At 35.9% G+C, this 20,947-nt stretch overlaps 4 protein-coding genes across 9 annotated transcripts; 3 read left to right on the forward strand and 1 right to left on the reverse strand.

Annotated features, from left to right (window-relative positions):
- Window positions 1-396: 396 nt before the first annotated feature.
- On the forward strand, window positions 397-5,309 carry LOC147274857 (Pre-mRNA cleavage complex II protein family). The gene is made up of 9 exons (XM_086227375.1): window positions 397-698; window positions 1,031-1,128; window positions 1,271-1,304; window positions 2,141-2,310; window positions 2,575-2,758; window positions 3,202-3,382; window positions 3,635-3,734; window positions 4,051-4,178; window positions 4,943-5,309. The coding sequence occupies exons 1-9, from the start codon at window positions 511-513 to the stop codon at window positions 4,994-4,996; spliced, it is 1,137 nt and encodes a 378-aa protein (XP_086083501.1). The 5' UTR covers window positions 397-510; the 3' UTR covers window positions 4,997-5,309.
- A 1,004-nt stretch (window positions 5,310-6,313) lies between these two features.
- On the forward strand, window positions 6,314-9,709 carry LOC147274858 (putative myosin-binding protein 5). 5 transcript variants are annotated; one of them, XM_086227463.1, is made up of 4 exons: window positions 6,314-7,429; window positions 7,578-8,423; window positions 8,554-8,793; window positions 9,587-9,709. In XM_086227463.1, exons 1-3 carry the CDS (start codon window positions 6,664-6,666, stop codon window positions 8,766-8,768), a joined length of 1,827 nt encoding a protein of 608 aa, XP_086083589.1. In that variant the 5' UTR covers window positions 6,314-6,663; the 3' UTR covers window positions 8,769-8,793; window positions 9,587-9,709. The 5 variants fall into 5 exon arrangements, with proteins under 5 accessions (XP_086083589.1, XP_086083593.1, XP_086083592.1 ...); XM_086227467.1 differs by having other exon boundaries at window positions 7,581-8,423; XM_086227466.1 differs by having other exon boundaries at window positions 9,595-9,680.
- Window positions 9,710-11,069: 1,360 nt separating this feature from the next.
- On the reverse strand, window positions 11,070-13,812 carry LOC147274859 (serine/threonine-protein phosphatase PP2A catalytic subunit). Its single transcript, XM_086228479.1, has 6 exons — window positions 13,338-13,812; window positions 12,748-12,862; window positions 12,421-12,529; window positions 12,256-12,333; window positions 11,457-11,648; window positions 11,070-11,373 (listed from the first exon to the last, which is right to left on the reverse strand). Exons 1-6 carry the CDS (start codon window positions 13,588-13,590, stop codon window positions 11,200-11,202), a joined length of 921 nt encoding a protein of 306 aa, XP_086084605.1. The 5' UTR covers window positions 13,591-13,812; the 3' UTR covers window positions 11,070-11,199.
- A 2,400-nt stretch (window positions 13,813-16,212) lies between these two features.
- 5-FCL (5-formyltetrahydrofolate cycloligase) lies at window positions 16,213-19,125 on the forward strand. Of its 2 annotated transcripts, none has more exons than XM_086227652.1 (8): window positions 16,213-16,501; window positions 16,607-16,747; window positions 16,871-17,035; window positions 17,851-17,892; window positions 18,017-18,062; window positions 18,293-18,363; window positions 18,494-18,630; window positions 18,756-19,125. In XM_086227652.1, the coding sequence occupies exons 1-7, from the start codon at window positions 16,213-16,215 to the stop codon at window positions 18,628-18,630; spliced, it is 891 nt and encodes a 296-aa protein (XP_086083778.1). In that variant the 3' UTR covers window positions 18,756-19,125. The 2 variants fall into 2 exon arrangements, with proteins under 2 accessions (XP_086083778.1, XP_086083777.1); XM_086227651.1 differs by having other exon boundaries at window positions 18,494-18,620.
- The last annotated feature ends 1,822 nt before the right edge of the window (window positions 19,126-20,947 follow it).

Below are 20,947 nucleotides of genomic sequence, written 5' to 3' on the forward strand. Positions count from 1 at the left end.
GCATTTTAGTATTCGACAATACCTTATTATTTGTATAAATAAAAAATTTCTAAATTTAAAAATATCATATAATTCACTCAAAATCACAACATAATAATAGCATGCATTGTAACTCAAGTGGCATGGAATAAATCAAATAAGAATACATATCTCACACGGCTATGTAATAAAAAAAATTATAATACAAGAACAATAAAATCATTCAATAATACATTTTTATGCATAAAAATTTGTCTTTTTTTTTTGTTCTTAGAAACAAAAAAAAAAACAAAAATTATCGGGATAGGAAGTCAAATTAACCCCACCCGGACCCGAACCCGAACGGTCTCCTCTCCCAGCGGACCCAGCCTGCTCTTGAAGTAATGCTTGTTTTGTTGGCAAATAGCAATCATGAAATCAACATGTGTAAGCACATATAAATTTCAGTCACAAGAAGCCGCTCTCGCTCTGCTACAAGTACAATACAAAGGCAAAACACAGTAGACAGGCAGAGAAGAGAGAGAGAGAACCATGGGTTCACTTTCAGGACCTGAAAACCCGTCACCGGACATTTGCATACCGGCAGAGTGGTCCGAGGCCGCAGACTCCGTAGCATACGACTCAGTCACTTCGCCGCCACCCATTGTCTTAGTATGTGGCGCCAAAAATTGCGGAAAATCCACATTTTCCCGCCACCTGCTCAACATTCTTCTCCAGAGGTCAATTGCTCTTGCTCAGTTCCCTTTACTTAAATTCACGTCTCTAATCAGTTTTTGAAGTAAATTTGATTTCTTTGTATATATTTTCATGCCAGCTGAACTGGGTCACCCTATTTTACGTGAATTTTCTCTAATCTGGAAGTGAAATTTGTAGTATGGGTTTGTTTTGAATTTGAATTTTTGTTACATTTTAGCCATGTGATATCATTGAGAAGCTGAACTGGATTTTTGCATGGGGTTTCTGTATAACCTGAAATTGCCTTGATGGAAATTAATAAATAATAATAGCGTTGTTTTTTTATTTCATTTAATTGTTTTATTTCTATTTGCAGGTATAAAAAAGTTGGTTACTTGGATACAGATGTTGGCCAACCTGAGTTTAGTCCTCCTGGCTTTTTATCTCTCACTGTAGTAGATGAAGTCACTCCAGGCAATTGTTTATTTTCTGCACTTCTTCTTACTAAGAAAATTTTGTTTCAAATTTTCAGAGGACTGTTAATCATGTAGAATTAGAGGAGCTGCATTTTTGGTTGGATTGCTAATTAACTTTTTTTTTTTTTGGCTAAAAATAGATTTGACAATCCCACAACTGAAGACACCAGAGAGGTATGAATTTTGTCAGCAGAAGTGGTCATATTGCTTCCAGAATATACTTATTATGTATTGCAGAGCACTCGCTATTGAAAATTGAAAAGGCATGGATATGAAAATATTAAAGTACCAAATATGACTGTCTTGAGGAGCAAGATTATCTGTTTTGCAAGTTTTAAACTGTGAAAAGGTTCATCATACTTTTCACCATTCTATTAAAAGGCCTTTTCAGACATAACCATCAACTAATTAAAGTAATTGTTATTGTATTGTTGATATAATATGGAAAGTCTTTTTTTGCATGACATATGGATTTCAATTTAGCTCATCAATGACGAGTAGATGTTGAAGCCTTATAGGATGTGGAATATTAGTGCAGAAGCTTGAGAAAAATTGAGGAATTTAGTTGGTGTGGAAAGCTAAGACTTACTAAAGGTTCAGTGAGGACTTTAGTTGCCTCTATACTCCAAAATGTATGTGGCAGTTTTAGATCACAAAGAAATGTATAAATTGGAGTGTGGAGTTAAAATTTTCAATAACTGAAAATTTCTGTTAATGGAATTTGACAAGGGATGAGCTGCAACAACTGTGGATCTATAACCAACATTGCATGCAACTAGGATTGGTTAACATGAGGTCTATATGTTTATGGTTTTGTTGAATGTTAGTAGTTTGTGGTGCACATCTGTAATGCTTCTTTGCACAGCTCTCTCTCTCTCTCTCTCTCTCTCTCTCTCTCTCTCTCTCTCTCCTGCCATCTACAAAATTCAGGCAGTCTTAATGCTGGTGTCTGATTTCATCGAAAAACAATTCTTGGAATCCGATGGCTAATAATTTATCTTTTTTCTCAGATGTCTTTTCTTTGGTGACGTTTCTTCGAAAAGGAATCCTACAATATACTTGAATTATATATTTGCTTTATATGATTACTATAAGAAGGAATACTGCTTGTTTAACAAGAGTGATAGCCCTACTAAGACTGAATTACCGCTTGTTGTGAATACACCTGGCTGGGTGAAAGGTATGGGTCAATTGCTCCCTTCTTTTAATTGCCTTTTGAACAAGTGCTCCCAATCTTCTATTGTTTTTTGTTTGTTTGCTTGTTATTTTTTTTCCGACTTTGTCCTTTTTTCCAATAAGATATGAACTAAAACTTACCCAAGTTCCACCGTAGCCATGTACTGTTTGTGCCAAAGCCCGAGTGGATATCTTTTGAATTTTCTTTGATGAGTATTGCTGTTTGTATATGAATATTTTATATGATTTCCTCTTCCTCGCGTGCTAGGTGTTGGTTTTGATATATTGGTGGATATTTTGAAGTATATTGCCCCTACCCATGTTGTTAAAATAAACATATCTGCTGAGAGTAAGAATCTACCAAGTGGGGCATTCTGGTTAGATGAGGATCATGATGGCACAGTAAATCTAATAGAGGTCAATTCAGCTCGTCAGGACTCTTTCAATAGATCGTAAGTTCTTCGTGTCTTTAAGGTTATTTGGAAACTTTTAATTTGAATACAGATTATTTGGACAGAATTTGTTAATTGCTTTCCCATCTTTCTAAAAGGTTTCTCAATGTTTATTTTATTATTATTTTTTAATTTGAGAGTTCTGTACAATTTTGCATTCTTCTTTTCCTTGATCATATATTAAGTTGCAATAGTTGCATTAGTTTTAGACCAAGTGCCAAATCTGTTTACTACGTTCCATAAAGAATTTGTAGCAGGGGGTGATTGCTTTTAGTTAAATCACAAAGATTCTTCTCTTGAACAAATCATTGAATTAGGTTATTGAGTGTCAGTCATATACATAAATTATTTTGCCTTGATAAGTAGCATATTCTTGCTAGAAGACATGGATTTGTGTGGATGTACTGGCTTCTCTGTTACATCTTATCTCCATTGTGTTGCAGGATTCTAGTACAAAAGGATGCACGCCTATTGCGTGATGTACGAATAATGGCTTATTTCAGGCAGTGCTTTTCAAGTAACCTGAACATTACTACAATCAAAGAACTTGCTCATGCTCTGGCCTCTCACCCTCCTTATGAAGTTCCGATATCTAGCATTAAGATTAGACATCTCCATTGTCAGGTCAGTTCTAACTGTTGATTGAGTCACTGGAGGTTTTGGAAATTTTAAAATCTTGGTGTCTCTTACAAGTACGACTGGACTTTACAGTTTATTCCTGTTTTCTGTAAGGTTCTATATAAACATTTTAAGAAAGAGCTTAGTGGTTATCACTTTTCTACTTCATGGCTTTTGATTTTTGTGTCAACAAGCAATGGACTTTTATCATGGTTATTTGCAATCAGTGGTTGTAACAGTTAAGTTCTTTTATGCCAGGTCCCAGGTACTGAGGTCTTCTATGGTTTGAATGCAACCATTGTTGGCTTGGCAGTTAGCTCTGAAGAGACGAAGGATTTACCTTGGTGTGTTGGTCTTGGTAGGTTTCTTTTATCACTCTTTTGCCACATTTAGTTGGTTATATTTCATCTTTTCTGTATAGCTCTGCTCATAATTTTAGAGAAAATATAAATTTAATTGTGAGTTTCCAGAAAAATTAAGAAGACTTACCTCTGGAATTTGGTTGAATGGTGGTTGTAAAGTACACTCTATAGAGTTTTTATTTTATTATATTAGAGAAACCCAAATTTTTGTTGCTGGTGTGCTGTGGAAGTGGAAACATATGGATAGATAGCAGCACTCATTCAAACTAAGGTTCTTATGTTCACATTTTATTTGATGCCTTTTGGAACTAGGAATTGTGAGAGGCATTGACACATTCAAAAGCTTGCTGTATGCGATAACACCCGTTCCACAAGGCACTCTGGAAAAGGTCAATCTTCTTCTGCAGGGCTTTATCGAAATTCCTACTTGTTTGTTGCAGGTAACTGAACCCCTCCATGTAATAAAAGTTTCTGAACAATTGTGTGCTTCTTCATAGTCTCTCACATGCTTGAATATCCGCTTCTTGTGTCTCATCTATGCATTTTTGTGTAAGAAAAGTTTGGATTTATTACCCTTTTCCTGATACAATATGATCTCATAGGAACAACAGTTAGGGAGGAAATCTTCTTGTTGCATGTAGAAGTAATCAGTCCCACTGTTATAGGGGATGTGTATGAGCATAACAAAATACAGATTGGCATGTACTGTGTCCTTTGAAGAATCTCACTGGGACAAACTTTGTAATGAAGGCAGTATCACTATATTGATTAGTATCATGTTAGGAAAGTTTATATAACTGCTAGGAGAATGTTATGGGGATCTCTACCGTAGTATACACACAAACACTCACACACACTGAACATAGTTACAATCCTGTCATTGGCTTGCTACAATTTTGTTTTGGGAAATCTATTGAAAGAACTTGATTTCCCATATTATCTGTTGAACCATAAAATCCTTAATGCCCTTTCTAACTTCCTTGACCTGCATTCATTTCTCCAAATGAATAATATGCCTTCTTTCCCAGACAATAGATGGGCCAGGATGTGCCTTCTGCACGTGTACAGTAAATGAAATTGAATAACCGACAACATCGTGACTAACATATAAATTTTCTATCTCATCCAATATTATTGAGATCTTTCTGTTAAAAGATTCATAATCTTTGACCTGTAGTTCTTATTGAATCAACCCAATTTTCAGGTCAAGGGGTGTATATCGCCTTACATGTCTGCAAATGTTCTATCTACAAGCTGAGCTCATTCCCAGTTGCTTGGGTTTGAATCAACCGAATTTTCAGGTCCAGGGATGCAAATCGCCTTTTCAGTCATTAGGCTAAGTAGTTTTCCATAGTGCAAGAGATGGGCAAGCAATATATTCGCCAGGCATCTCCCTGTTTTATGTGATTCCAATAGATCGTATAATATTGGATTTCGTAGTAAAGGAAATGTCATGGTTTTTTTTCATACTATTTATATGCAGTGGTGATTAAACAATTAAGCTAATTGTTGTATCAAAATTACGTTTGTATTGAAACTCTACACATACCTAAAAGCACTCATATTCTTCATACTTGTCCTGGCATGGCACATTCACTGCAGGATTAAAGTGTCATCATATGCATTCTACATTTCTACTGGAATAACTAAATGCCTGACTGCCTCGTATAACTAAATAGCAGTACCCACATATATGGGTCTCATCTCTATTAGAGAAATTGTACACAAGATACTTAGATGAGATGGTACAAATAGTTTCATTCTATTGTATAAGCTTTCCAGGCAGAGATGGATAATTTATTGGGATTGTGGGGTTGTCTAAAAGCTATGTTTCCTATGATACTTATAGAGGCGATCTGTTGTACTTTTACTGTACGTCTGTCTAATACTCTAATGTCTTGGTGGAAGCCATGTTTGGAGTAGAAGCTAATTATGGCAATAGCAAATATATTGTTGCTATTCTTATTACCACCTCTGTTATTTGGGCGATTATTTATAGTTGAACCAAAGAAATTAATTACTCAGTTCCGATCTCAATTTTTTCTGTTCATGAAATTACATTAGTAATTTGTAGTAAAAAAAGATGTAATTTTCGGTCATTAGACATATTTTTCATTTTATTATTGTCTCCAGCTTTTTTTCATTTAGCAAAATGTACATCTTTTAAGCTGATAAATAATGATTTTGATTTTATTTTTTTCTTTGGCACATGGAAAGAGTCGAAAGACCATATTTTGTTTTGGCTCCATTGAGGTAATTATCCAAAAGTACGTTTTTTAATAATATATTAGAAGGTGAAATTCGAAACCTAAAGAAAGTGGGCCAAGTGGCCCAAAGCTAGGATAGTCTTGGGCCTTAGGCTACCCTACCCACCTACCCACTTTCACCTGAAAATTTATTCGAGAACACAAAGCCCAAGTGGGGTCAATCAATGGTTTAACTCTGTTCCTATTGAAACGGTGACGTTTTACCTATCCAGTTGGTTGGGAAGTGCATGATAGACCGGTATTTCAGGTACATGCATAGCCTAAGAACCGCCATTTTTCTCCAATCCCTTTTTTCAGGCAAACGAATTCCACCACCCAAATTTTAAAACCTTGATTTGGAACATCGACTCCTCTCTCCTTCTTTAGACACACACACACACACACACTCTCTCTCTCTCTCTCTCTCACACACAGACACAGAGAGAAAGGTCATGATCTAGGCACGGTCTTGCTCCACCAAGGTCATGATCTTCCATCTCATCAGCCTCTCTGTCTCTCATAGAGCACTTTGACTCCATTTTCACAACAATCCTCCATTTACCATCTAAACCCGAAATTGCATCGAACCCAGATAAGGATTAGACCCAAATACATATATCTCTCATTTTTCTTGGTGGTTTTGTATGCTTGTTTCGGTGTGCTTTTGAAACCAAGAAAAATGGCAAGGCCCGAAATTCGCCAAACACGATCATTCACTAGTTTTGTTGAGCAAGAGCTGGGAAAGTTCCCGCACTTTGTGATCTACGCTGTGCTCGAATTTCTGCTAATCATTGTGCTTTTTGTTGATGGGTTTCTTGCGTTTGTTGCGAATGAATTCGCCAGGTTCTTTGAACTGAAAATCCCCTGCTGGCTCTGCACCAGAATCGATCACAATCTGGTCCGCAGAGATCCATATTTCTATTACAATGACTCCATATGTGAAGCTCACAAGAGGGACGTTTCGTATTTGGCATTTTGCCACAACCACAAGAAGCTCTCTGATATCCGAAAAATGTGTGAGTCATGCTTGCTTTCCTTTGCAACTGAGAAAGAATCTGATTGCGATACGTACAAGTCCCTAGTTGGGATCCTGCACAAGGATCTCGAGTGCTTTGTGGAGGATGACCACCACCAAATTCAGCTGAGTGTGCAGCCAGCAAGGTCGTGGGAGGAGGCGGCACCAGGCCCCGTTCAACAGATTTCGTGTTCGTGTTGTGGCGTGCCATTGAAGATGACTTCTGCTCCCTCCTATCCAAAGGGGAAAAGTGGTAGCGCACATGCTCCCACTCCTTCTCCGAGAGCACCACCCGTGGGGAGAAATGATGAAAATCGTGGTTTGGAATTGCCCAACGTTCGTTACACAGAACTCAAATTCATGTCCGATAATGAGTCCGACCTTCCAGAGGATGAGGATGGATCACAGGCACCAAGTCGTGAATCTCAATGTGAGTTAAACATTAAAACTTGTTCTAGTTTCTTGGTTCACTCATCTATGAATGGTTTATCCATATTCAGCATTATGCTTTGTATGTGCCAGTACGATTTCTTTTTTTTCAACCATGAACTGATTTGGAGGATGGAATATTTGTGTAGCAGTCAAGGAAGATCCCAAAGCTGCTACCGTGCCATTGTTGACAGAAGGTGATGAACCGAATGATGAGAACAGGACCCCTATTTTTGGTAGAGGGAACAGGTTCTTTGGAATCTCACTTACAGATTCAGCTACAAATAGTCCTAGGGTGGCTATGAGGATTTCAAGGAAATCACCACTTGAAAAGAACACAGAGTTTGTCTTGGAATCTGTTGATGGAAATCTTCCAAATGATGCAGATTGTGATTCCATTTTGCACCGGTTGAAGAGGCAGGTCCGTTTGGATAGGAAGTCGCTGATGGCTTTGTACATGGAGCTGGATGAAGAAAGAAGTGCTTCTGCTGTAGCAGCCAACAATGCCATGGCCATGATCACCCGGCTACAAGCAGAGAAGGCCGCTGTTCAGATGGAGGCCTTACAGTATCAGAGAATGATGGAGGAGCAGGCGGAGTATGACCAAGAAGCCCTGGAAGCAACATATGATCTGCTTGCCAAGAGAGAGGAAGAGCTCAAGGTTTTAGAGGATGAAGTAGAGGTTTATAGACAAACATATGGATTGTTGAAGGAATTTGAGTACAAGAGCGAAGATGAGGCTGGTGAAGAAGTTGGTGGAAGATGTGAACGTGACAGTTCTCCTTTGAACTCCAATAAGGGTGAGGCTAATGGGGAAAACACAAACAGTGATCAAGTCGCGCCATCAAAGGAGGAGAATGGAGAGGGAGCCACCAGTGAATCTTTGAAACCTTTGAAAGGGGAGAAAACCTACCTCCTAGGTCGGAAGAAGAAACTAGATAAGAGAAGTAACTTATCTTCTAATGGTTTCCATTCCTTGGATGATGATGAGATAGGTACCATCTGCAGATACACATATTATATGCATACACACACACACACACACACACACTTAAGTGCAATGTGAGCATGTATAACTCTTTTGCATTTCCAACGAAGGACCAATTACTGTTTCTAATATGGCAGGAAATGGAAATAAAGCTGCTCTAACAAGGCAATTGTCATTATTGTCTCATCTTAGTGAAAGGGCGAAGGCCCTTGAATCAGACACTGGATTCTTAGAGTATGCTGCTAAGACACTTGAGAAAAATAGTGAAGGAACAAAACTTTTGACAGAGATAACTCAAAATCTACAGAAGCTTCGGCACCTTGTCATGATGCCCCTGGAGGAAAGCAATTAAATTTTCAATCCTAATAGTTATGATGGTAATTGCTTATAATCCTTACCAATTTTACACGGTTTATATGATTTTTTTTTTGGGTCTTTGATTAGATGGCATGAAGCTTAAATTTATGTTCTGTTATTTCATCAACATTTAATTTTGGATTCTTCATCTGAAGCTACTAAAAACCTTTCTAGTATGTTACATATTGATTAACAATTTCTTGGAGTAGGTTAATCAGGACTTAATTGTTTATCGATTCTTCTTTATGTTGCAGTTTCTTTTCTTGTTAGGTTGTATATATGTTTCTTGCGTGCTGGAAGGAATATCGAGTGGTCAGCTTTGAGGCTTCATGGAGCTTTCTGTCTTTGCTACCTTCTCTTCTTTCAATGAGAGTTTTCTTTCCAACATTTGGTGTTATAACATACAAAAAGTCTTGTCATTGTGTTCATGGACTTGTAATATTACACAAACACAACACAGAAGCTTATTTAAACTTTGTAATTACAAAGTACTTGTATGGTACCATCATTTTTCAGCATTACACTTCTTTCTGTCAAAAAAGCAAACTCATGTTAGTCCCACTTCCACATATGCTTGTATCTCACTTTAGTTGGGTCATATATAGGTTGTATAATGTGATTTATTGAACCCCTTAGGAAATCAATTCCTTTATATACACATATCATGTTTATATACACTCTGGTGCATATATTTGAAGTTTTACAGATTAAATAATCTGGTGCAAATAGCATGAATCTAGTTGATCAAACTATATATAATTTTGCCTGGCTTAGTTGGTTAACATATATTATTTCATATAATTTGATTACAAGGATGCTAGGATATTGTTGGCAATCCCAGAGAAGGTAGAGAAGGTGAGGCAAAAGTCTTCATAGCTGACTTGCAAACCCCAACAGTGGATGACCAGAAGGGCCTTGTGAAACCTTTGCAAATGGATTAATTGAACTATACATATTAACATATGTTTTGTCTTCTACTAGAGTTTTTCTCTTTCACTAGAGTTGTTTCTTCATGTATGGATCCAAAGGCATATGATTTTTCTGTACTTGTATTGACTTTCTAAATAGATTTTTTATTTTTCCCAAAATTTTTGTTCTAAAAGTGCATCTACCCATGAGTCCATGACCTTAAGCTATGCTTGGGAGTGTGAGAAGGGGAGGGAAAGAAATTGAGGGAAAAGACAATGATGAGAGGGGAAAGATTTGGATGGAAATAAAGTAATTTTGCTCTTAATGAGCTAATAGCCTTATACATTTATTAATATAGTTAAAAAGTAATTTACAAGTTACTATAAGGGTAGAAATGTCACCAAAAGACACTTTATCCTCCTCAAAATTGAAAATTCAAGAACCATTGGAAGAAAGATGAAATGGCTCTCTAAGCCTCTGAAAGGTGCAACCTGCAATGGGGTGCATGCCAAGTAGACCATTCTTGGGGCCATAAGCTTTTAGTTGCCATTTTGAGGCCTTAAATTAGGGTTTTGGTTACTAACCATCTATATCTAATATAGGAAGTTTCTGAGTTTGATTGCTCATCACCATCCATTAGGACCATTACCACTCCATTTAATATGTGCAATATGTTATATCATAATATAATTAAATGGTATTTATTATATTATTAATTAACATTAACATGTATAATACTGATTCTTCTAAAATAACGAACTGGTATTGATACCAGCCTTTCAACCCGCTCACACTTTTGCTAACACACACACAACCCAATTATGACGATACAATATAAATACATTACATATTGAATGAGATTGTAACAATGCACCATGATTAGTGATGGAATACAAAATATTCTTTAATGTTGATCGATAATTATTTTTGACTCAATAGGTTTGAAAACTTTATCTACCACGTTGGTCTGCCTCTTTACAAGTAAACAAGTCTCAACATTTTTGAAAGGATTACAAAATGAAAACTGTTATTGCCAATGCTAAAATTGACAGTAACACCAATTATTGATGATCAAGGAAACTAGAATGAAATATGAAAATAAAAAATTGTTCTGCTAGCAATCTTTTTGCAAACAAGTGATGGGAAAAAATAAATTACAAAAAACACTTGGATATCGGCTACCACATTAATTTGACAGCTTAAAAAGCATAATTGGAATATGGAAACAATCTTTCTGTTCACCTGAAATTGAATGCAGCTTATAAAGCACATAACTTGTTATTGCTGTTTCCGTCATTCTTTTCAACTCTTTTAATACAAGATGACAAGACATAAGTCTTGCAGAGATAATCCTATATATCACATGAATGAAGCAGCAGAACAACTTTAACCAAAAGAATGATATGTTTTCTTTCTCAACTAAACATCAAACTCATCTTCTTTGTAAGACAAATCTACAAAAAACACAACACGACACAATACGAGAAGAATTGCTAATGGGTGGTGAGTTATGTGGATTACAAAAAATAGTCTGGGGTTCGGCGTGTTGTATCGGGCTCAACCTGACGAGGTGCTGGGTCAAATTGAAGGAAATTATGCTCCATATTCTCTCCAACCTCAAGAATTGCAGCCATATTTCCACACCGATAGCAGTAATTTGGAGCACTAAACACCGTGACAACATTCTTTTCCTAAAATAATTAAACAAAATTCAAAACAATTGAACTCTGAAAGCATCAATCTGGAAAGATATTTCTGCTTTTTATGCACTAACCTGGCACCAATTGTAGCCTTCCATAACCAGCTGGTGAGCTCTAGAAATAAGACTCAGCCCATTAGTATGGTTAAACTGGGCTGCTATATCTTGTCCAAATGTATACCCTGCACCCCGAGGAGATATTCCCCACCCACATCGATCATCCGGGTCAGACCACAAGAGATCACACATGGGACCCTCATGAGGAACCTGCTCCCATTCAAACAAGGGAAGACTAGAATTACTACTCTTCTCCACATACACCATGAAATGACAATGCCACACCATTATACAAGAGATGCTTATGCTAGTAGGTATATTAATATCTTAAAAAATATCTAGCATGGAAGACTTCAAAACAATCCCAGAGTAAGTGATGTGTTACTTGAATCTGTTATAGTGAAGTTTTATAAGTGACTTCTCTCTACATTAATATACTTGAGGCACTAATATTGCATAGCTTACAACCAAAGAGGGTTAAATATTGGAACATCAGGACCACTCATGTTTTATTTCAGAAAAGAGTTAACAGGTAAGCAGATCCCAACCAACAAAGTGATTTTGCCCTCTATGCAGATGAAAACCAGCAATCAGCAACGGTTTTAAACATGCCAATCTGCAATTTTAACCATCTACGTGTAAAATATATTATGACAAGAGTGTGAGCATAAGTGTGAGCATGCATTTCACTTATATATTTGTGTCAGCTTGTGCAACACACATAAAACAGACTTTCTGAAGAAGAATATATTGTTAAGAGGATATGAAGATATAACAGCGCTTTAAAATACAACTGAAGTGGAATACTTGAGTGTACCTCCTGTATCCGGTCCAGAGCACGAATATTGTCTAGGGTATCTAATGAGGGAGAGAGTCCGCCGTGCAAGCAAAATATCTAACAGGAGACAAAAAAAAACCCAAAGAATGCTTGTTAGATGAGATCATGGGGACAACAGGGTAAGATAATATCTAAAATTCAAACCTGACTCTCAATTAAGGCTGTGAGCGGTAGATAATCAAATAAGTCAGTGAAATACTTCCAGACATTAGCATTTCCATATTTCCTCAAACACTCATCATAAAAGCCATACCTGAAAAAGCAGCAGTTTACTGATATTAATCAGGATTTGATATTTCAGAATGACTAATTAAAACACTTGAACAATAGTGTGTTACATTATTTCTATGAAACTTAGCAACTTCCTGGGAGTATTTGTCAAATTAATGAAAAGATAAAGGTAAAACCATTTACAATATATTTAAGGTTGCACCTGTGGAACGCAAACACTTGAAAGTTTTAGTGCCTTACACTTGAGTTATTTGCCGACTCTCATGATTTCCTCTAAGAATTGTAATTCTATCTCTGTAACGAACTTTCAGGGCCACTAGAAGCGTGACAGTCTCCACCGAGTAGTATCCTCGATCTGCATAAGAAAATGAAAAAAAAATTAAAGAATTACTGGAAAAAAAGAAGTTGTATAAGCATATTCTAGTGAAATGAAATGATTGAACGATCCAGAAAAATGGAAAATTCAATAAGCTCCTGTCATATTAGAAAGGAAGGCATTGTCCTATTTGTAACTACACAGATAAGACAATCAAATGGCTTTCAATTTCAGGTTTACTTTCAAAGATGTCTAATTAATCTTCTTAATAAACTTAATGCCCAACAAAGAGAGCTTAACGTTCATTTCTAGCTTACATTTACAAATTAACTAACTCTTTACCCATAAATACTAACCTTCATTGAAAACACATGCCTATGTTCCAAAACATATCGCATTCTCCAAAAATTCAATTTATTGTAAATCTTAAAACACATAAAATAAATAAATATTAATTACTTAATCAAACAACAATTACACTAGGAAATATGAATGCGTTAATGCCCAAACTGACCTACATAGTCGCCCATGAAGAGGTAGTTGGTATCGGGAGCACTGCCGCCGATCCGAAAGAGCTCGACGAGGTCGTGGAACTGGCCGTGGATGTCGCCGCAAACCGTGACGGGGCACTTCACCGGTTGCACATTCCATTCCTCGACCAAGATCGCCCTCGCTTGCTCGCACAGCGTCTTCACCTCCGCCTCCGGCAGAGGCTTGCACTGCATCAAGTGCTCAATCTGACGGTCCAGATCGGCGTGTGGTGGCATCGTCGTGAATTTTCGTTCGGTGGTTCTTGAATTGGCGCACGGTCTGAGCTGAACTCGCCGGGAATGGAGCTGAGTCTAGGTCATATCGTCAGGCCAGGTGTTGGAGATTAGGGTTAGGGTTTGAGAGGAGAGGATGAGAGAGAATTTAGGATTGGGTGCTGAAGCTCAATTTTTGTTGCAGGGGGACTGGTGAGCACATTGTATCAGAGATTCAGAGTAGGGAGTTTCGCAGTGGCGGTCCCTGAGTTTTCATGTATTTACATACTTGTCTCTTTTTGTTTTTTTCCAATATTATAGTCATTGCCTCTTATAATGTGCCATTTAAATATTCTATTTTTGTATTTAGAAGAAAAACTTCGTATATATTCAATTTCTCTTAAAATAAATTGTCATATGATTAACATATGAAAAAATGTTGTAAGAATATGTTACAGTTTTTCTTTTCATAAGATGCCAAATCTCGATGAAATTACTATAATATTAATAGACCTCAACCCTACGAAAAGTGTAGCTTACTAAAAAGAAGAATAGGATAATGTGCCAATGGTTTGATTAAGATTGTTAATCAAAATGTAATGGCACTCGCATGGATTGTGTGAGTATAAGAGGAATCTAGTTGTTTTCTACTTTTTTTTTTATATTTTTTTCTTTTTTTGTAAAATATAATTTTATAATCGAAATTGTTAATTTTTTAATGATTATATAAAAAAAATCCCAAAGAGTAAAATTTCACAAATTTCATTTTTTGGGATATGAAAATTTTAACACAAAACCAACAAGATTTTATCAAAATTTCGATAATTTCGCATAAATTCTTGAAATTTTGGCAAAATTTTTGGCTAGGTGGGATTTATGGGTTTTGAGAGATCGAGGAAGAAAAAGAGAGACTGGATTTTGGGAGGAGCTGAGGCTATGGAGGGAGGAAGAGAAGAGGGGTTGGGTTTTCAATGAGTTTCAGCGGTAGGGGGCGAGTTGAGGTTGAGCTGGTGGTTGGCGTTGGTGAACTGGGCTGGGATGGAGATGCCGAGAGAGAGAGAGAGAGAGAGAGAGAGAGAGAGAGAGAGAGAGAGAGAGAACATAGAAGCACAAGGATGGACTGATGGAGAGAAATGAGAAAAAGGATAAGGGAAAAAAAGGAGGAAAAAAAAAGAGGGAGTGAGGTTGGGGAGAGAGAAAGAGAGAGTGATAAGAGAGGGAATGAGAGTGTGTCAGGGGGTTGCGTGAATGAGGAGAGAGAAATGAAGATAAAAAATATGATTTTGGGTTTTTAAAACTCACGTTTGCAAATTTATAAAAATGTATTTCGCTTCAAACGTTCGTATCTTTCAAACAGTAGCTCCGATCAATGTATAGTTCGCACTCATGTGTTCGTATGTTTGAGACATTTCCAATAAGCCACAAATCAAAGTCAAAAGCCCAATAGTTCAAAAAGTCAAAGAACATGTCAAACTAATTTAAAACAAAAACTATAAAATTAATCCAAAATATTTAACATACTTTTCAAAATAAAACTTGAAAAAATATGGGGTCTCACAATCTACCCCCTTTAAAAGAATTTCGTCCTCAAAATTTTCAAGAAAAATAATAATAAAACAATTTCAAACAAACACAAACAACAATAATCCAAAATTCTGAAAAGTTATTTTCATTTATGAAAAACTCGAAAATAAATTACACAAGTTCTAAGGTGTTTGTTCAATAAAATTTATGTAATTATTAATTAGTGAACAATGTTCATTTAACAGTATTTGCCTACAACACGCATTATATTCATTTTATATCATATAAAATCTACTATATAATTTAGTTTTTTCAATGTTTTTTTTATCAATGTAGATAATATATTAAATAAACATATATTAAAGTTTCATTCAAAATTTTCATATTTTGATAACAATTTTCATCGTTTCTTTTTAATTTTTATACAAATCGAAATTTCAATCAAAATTTTATCGAAATCCAAAATTTAACTCATTGAATTCAATTTTCTGGTCCTTCTATATATCTATCTATATTAAAAGTGGAGGAAAAGAATCTCAAGGAATTTTTGTTAATTTGTAGTTGATTTTCCAATCTCAAGGTTACAACTCATAACCTCATATTTTGTCACAAATCAAATTTGTATATTTTATGCTTGTAATCTCAAAGTTATACAAATGTCATCCATGCATATGATATGAGCAAGCAACCTACAAGATTAGTATATCCTCAAAAATAAAAGCAACCCAAATCACCAAATCAGAATGATCACGTGGTTGTGCCAAAATTAAAGGAACCATGCACCTTGTTTGTATGCCAATGGCTCACACATCAATGCTCAATACAACCAGAGTAATGCTATTTGTACACATACTTGATCACATTAATTCTATTTGCTTACACTTACGGTACTTACCTCACCACGTTAACTCACCATAACCCTCTTTGCTTAATCCTGATCCAGAATTAATAATCCACTCCTCAAAAAAAAAAGTTCTTGATACAGAAAATGTCTACTATCCAGTCTATCCCTTATTACTTTATACAATTTTAATAATAGATTAATAGGTTAGAAATGAAGGATAATATAGTAAATAGATTACACAATTAAAAACAGAGTATTCACAACGACGACGCGCGTACATGTTAAGAAGGTTGGTAGTGGCGCTGATGACTCAATCGTTCACATTAGCAACACCATCACCATCACCACCACCAGCAATTTGCCTTAATCTCTCCCGCGCTGCTCTACGCGCATCACCTCCATACGTATCATCACGCGCCTCCCAAACAATCACAATGAGCACCACCACCAACAACAATCAAGAACAACATGACCCTCTCGACGCCATATTCAAGCAAAAAGGGATCCTCCGGTCAAAGGTCCGCAAAGCTCTCAAGGCCATGGACCCAACAATCAGATCCCATGAAGGTGATAAGCCACTCTTCACCTTAGTCTACCCGTATACTCTGCCTGAATTCCATTTTGATTCAAATAAACAAAAACCCAATTACTGCAACGCTTTTATTTTTTTAGATAATGCCATTCAGAGTATTGTAATGGAATCCCCGTGGTTTAAATCTAGCCAAAGATTGTGTGCCTATATAAGCTGCAGTGCTTTACGTGAAGTTGATACCTCCAAGGTGTTGTGTGAAATTCTTCAAAGTCCACTCAAAGGTGTAATTTTTATCTATGCCCATTTCGAAATTTTAGTTTTTTAGCACGCTATTGTACCCCGAAATCAAATTTTTTGAGAAATTAATATTTGGGTTACTTATATTTTTTTTTTGTTTTATGAAGATGGTAATGTGCAGGTGAGGAAAAAGCTTTATGTTCCGCGTGTGGAGGACAAGAATAGTCACATGAGAATGCTCAACATCTCATGTGTTGATGATCTCGTTGCGAATTCAATGGACATTTTGGAACCTGCTCCGGTGGATGCTGATGGAAATGAACGTGAAGATGGTAGGTTTCACTCATTTTGGAGAAAGAAAAATAATCTTACAAGCCCTGTCAATAATGTCTAGATTGTAGTCATTCATTACGATTTACAATTTCTCTGCTTTAGACCACAAAGACTTATCACTTATGAGACTTCCTGCCGAAATTTGAGTATTTGGGCAACTAAAATTTTTACTTCATAAAAATGAGAGATTACTAAAGTTAAGATGGAAATCAACATATATAAAAAACTGGATTCTGATTTCTGAGCCTTTGCTTTATTTGAGGGGTTGAAGTCTCAAAGTTCCTGATTATGTTTAGTGTATTCCATTTTTAATTATGTGTAGCACAATCTAAAGACTAATCGGTTCTCTAAAACCAGTTTGGGATGGGAACATTTCTCATTCATACAGCTTTTGACTACTGAGTCTTAAGCCTGATTTTTCTTATAAAGCATAGTAGTAAATTTTCGCCAGGTTTGGGTATCAGAATGTAGTCATTAAATTGTCACCGCGTACAGTGACAAGATATGGAGAAGAAACACGATTAGCTGTTGACCTGTTGTTTTCCTAAAACTCAGGGCACAACTCTTATGCTTCTTTCACCCAGACCTAGCTTAGCTTTGTGTATGTAAGCCTTATCCTGGCATTCTATTTGTTTAATGTCCTATTTTTCATATTTCATGTAAGGTTGGCTTCATAGCCACCTTGTCACTTTTGTTTTTTAATTTATTTAAATGCTTACAAGATGAATGTAGTATTAGCTTCATCTTGTAGATATGTTAGTTTATAGCTGTAATTGGGTCCAAACTCATATCTAAAGGATCTCTCTTGGTGCAGTTATACAGGCAAGTGACCCAGTTGATTTGTTCCTCTTACCTGGTAGAACTTTCCCTCCTATTTTATTTATTTTTATTCCAATTACTCTTCAATTTACAGTTTGTGTTATACCTGTCAAAGCCAAATTATAGCTAATTGCATTTGCCTATCTTGTTGTTTATTGCAGGACTAGCATTTGACAGATCTGGGAGACGCTTGGGTCGTGGTGGAGGGTATGATATGCATCTTGGCCTGTATAAAGTTCTTATTCAATTTCTCAAGTGTCGTGAGCTAAGTTGTGATGTCATTTGCTCATTTTAATTTGTGAACACTGTTTATATTCTCCTTAAATATAAGGCTGCTAGAGCCTTGATTACTTCCTCTCCCCTGTATGTTTTATAGAAAAAAAATATTAAGTATCTTATTTAGATTTATGCATCCTGATTTTAACATGTGGTCACAGTTATTATGATACCTTCCTGAAGAACTACCAAGATCTTGCAAAGGCGCGCAATTGGAAGCAACCCCTCCTTGGTATGTGTCAATTCTTGTTGCTCCCTTCTAGTATAGCATACGTGCCTTAGGTTTGAAAGTCAGTGTACATAGTGTTCTTGGTAATGTGGTCCTGTTGGCATTTTAATTTAGATTCGTGGCTTTATTGCAGTTGCACTATCCTATTCTCTACAGATATTGGATGAAGGAGTTATATTGGTCACTCAACATGATGTCTTGGTGGATGCCCTTGTGACCCCAGCGGGTGTGATTCCAATCAGCCCAGCTGCCTTGGACAGGCATGACTGAGTACATCTTTCATTATGAGCTTCTTTCTTTCTTTCTTTTTTTTCTTTTTTTTTTTTCACTTTTTTGAGTGCTAATTCAGATTAGTTATGATTTTGTTTCTTATCAAATTCATTTAACATATACAGGATGAAGCTTTGATTACAAACTTTGAAGTGTTCTTCTTGGATCAGATCCTCCTGAAGTTGGATTCTGGTTGCCCCTTGATCTTTTAAAGGAAATAATCTTGGTCTGCTCGAGATACAGGGCTTGGTGTTGTCAAATAAATGGGTGAAGTCCTGCTCTGCTGTTGAGAGGTCAGGTTGACTCTACCACCCTTAGCCAAATAGAAATAGAGCACAGTATCGCTTGGGCTCTGGACGATTGCTTGCTATTGATAATTTGATTGGTATTGTATTATTTGGAACACAATCTTTTATTTTAGGATGAGGATGTTCTTTTTTTTTTTTATGTGCTTTTCTCCCCCTTAAGATAAAACCCGTTTTATGCTCTACTATTTATCCCATCAGTTGTTTTGGTAACAATTGCGTGTCAAGTTATGCGGTTGGATTAGATTTTACTATGGGTCAAGGTTTCCTTTGCATTCCCAAATGAAGTGTGTATGACGCCTATTTTGGTTTTGCATACTGATGAAAGGATGTTGCTTTCAACTCATGCAGTCATGCTTATTTTGTTTTTTGAGAAGACAATGCTCAGTGCCGTTCCTGACATTTTAAAGGCTCAGGGCGAAAATCTGAAATGGGCCATTTGTACTATATATATATATAAATTTCTATAGACATGTTTTTCATTTACTTTTGCTTGAAAATTAAAAAGAAAATAATATTTTCAGTAAATATAAGATGATATCACAATTTATACAAATTTTGAATAAAAAACTTTGGACAAGAAATAATTAAAGTTATAGAGCTTTTGAACATACAAACTTTGAACAAAAAGAAATTAAAGTTGCAGCCCTTGGACTTGTCAAAAAGAGGTTCTTCAACAATCTGAGCAACTATGTGATCAAATGCACCACCTAAGAAACACAATTATAATAAGATAAAGACCAAAATAGTTAATGAAAATGCTTGAAGACAGGGCTAAGAAAGAGATTAAGACTCAAGAGAAGATTGAAGAGAGGAGCTGAAGGCTAAAGCCTTAAGAATCGAATAGATTAACTTCAAGTCTTCAATTTAATTGAATAAATTGATTGAGGATTGAGGAAGAGAGTGACTGGGGAACTGAGTTAGTCTGGGCGAGTTAAAAGTCTGAAAAAGAGAGTGAGATATTTGTTTAAGAAAAAAAAAAAACATTTCAACTTTCAAATTTCAACCTTTTTTTAAAAAAAAAAAAAACATTTCAACTTTCAGTTTTTTGTTTTTTGTTTTCCCAAGACATGTGTAATGATTATGTAACTTTGAGTCAATAACTTTAAGCCCCACTTAAAAAAAAACTATAATTTCTAACCAGTAGCAATTATATATACACACTTAACGTTTTTTTTTTATAACAACACACTCAGGCTACTTAGCAGCAATTATTTATATATAAATATATATATTCTAATTTTAAATATTATAATATATACTATATATATTAAAAATAAAAATTTGGACCCCTCTTGAAATTAGGGCCTGGGCGGTCGCACCTGGTGCCCTTGCTCAGGGACGGCTGTCAATGCTTCATGCTTCATGCTTCATGCTTCATGCTTCATGAAGTCATGCCAAAAAAAAAAAACTATTCTGCCGACTAACCTCTCAAATGGCTATGTGTGCACACCAAGAACTGAAAAATAAAAGAAAAGCTGCGTCAAAGTTTTAACGGTTCAACTTGCAAATTGCAACTACTACTAATTTTACGAGGTCCCATAATACTATTATCAGTAGTGCTACATATACCACATTTTTATACTATAATTTTATACCACCTTATGTGGCAACTTACATGGCATTCATACATTGGATATTAAAAAATAAAAAGAAAAACCCAAAAAAGAAAAGAAAAACTTTGTCCAATAAAGTAATGACACGTCAGATGGTATAAAAATGTGGTATAAGAATGTGGTAAGTATAGCATTATTCTACTATTATATACTCGAGTGTCATGAAACTCTATTCTTCTCTCTTGACATATCTAAAATACATACTAGATGGATATTGCCATGTTGGTGCACCATGACAAAGTAAATAAAAACTTAATGTTGTTGACCATGTCAACTGTTTGGAAAGTAAAGATTGTTTCAACCCTAACTATTACTTTCAGTCTTTATCATGGTACCGTTTTGTCAAAGGCCAACTAACCACAACCAATTTTTCTAATTTTCCAATTAGGATTTTAT

The sequence above is a fragment of the Dryas octopetala genome, chromosome 9, assembly GCF_963921425.1.
Source record: "Dryas octopetala chromosome 9, drDryOcto1.1, whole genome shotgun sequence".
Lineage (NCBI taxonomy): Eukaryota > Viridiplantae > Streptophyta > Magnoliopsida > Rosales > Rosaceae > Dryas > Dryas octopetala.

Coding starts and splice junctions, on each gene's coding strand:
- LOC147274857 (XM_086227375.1), top strand. CDS start 511: ATGGGTTCACTTTCAGGACCTGAAAACCCGTCACCGGACATTTGCATA. Junction 2,759..3,201: donor CAGGACTCTTTCAATAGATC/GTAAGTTCTTCG, acceptor ATTGTGTTGCAG/GATTCTAGTACAAAAGGATG. Junction 4,179..4,942: donor TTCCTACTTGTTTGTTGCAG/GTAACTGAACCC, acceptor CCCAATTTTCAG/GTCAAGGGGTGTATATCGCC.
- LOC147274858 (XM_086227463.1), top strand. CDS start 6,664: ATGGCAAGGCCCGAAATTCGCCAAACACGATCATTCACTAGTTTTGTT. Junction 7,430..7,577: donor ACCAAGTCGTGAATCTCAAT/GTGAGTTAAACA, acceptor ATATTTGTGTAG/CAGTCAAGGAAGATCCCAAA. Junction 8,424..8,553: donor CTTGGATGATGATGAGATAG/GTACCATCTGCA, acceptor CTAATATGGCAG/GAAATGGAAATAAAGCTGCT.
- LOC147274859 (XM_086228479.1), bottom strand. CDS start 13,590: ATGCCACCACACGCCGATCTGGACCGTCAGATTGAGCACTTGATGCAG. Junction 12,863..13,337: donor CTTCATGGGCGACTATGTAG/GTCAGTTTGGGC, acceptor TTTCTTATGCAG/ATCGAGGATACTACTCGGTG. Junction 12,530..12,747: donor AGTCGGCAAATAACTCAAGT/GTAAGGCACTAA, acceptor CTGCTTTTTCAG/GTATGGCTTTTATGATGAGT.
- 5-FCL (XM_086227651.1), top strand. CDS start 16,213: ATGTTAAGAAGGTTGGTAGTGGCGCTGATGACTCAATCGTTCACATTA. Junction 16,502..16,606: donor AACAATCAGATCCCATGAAG/GTGATAAGCCAC, acceptor TTATTTTTTTAG/ATAATGCCATTCAGAGTATT. Junction 18,063..18,292: donor CGCTTGGGTCGTGGTGGAGG/GTATGATATGCA, acceptor ATGTGGTCACAG/TTATTATGATACCTTCCTGA.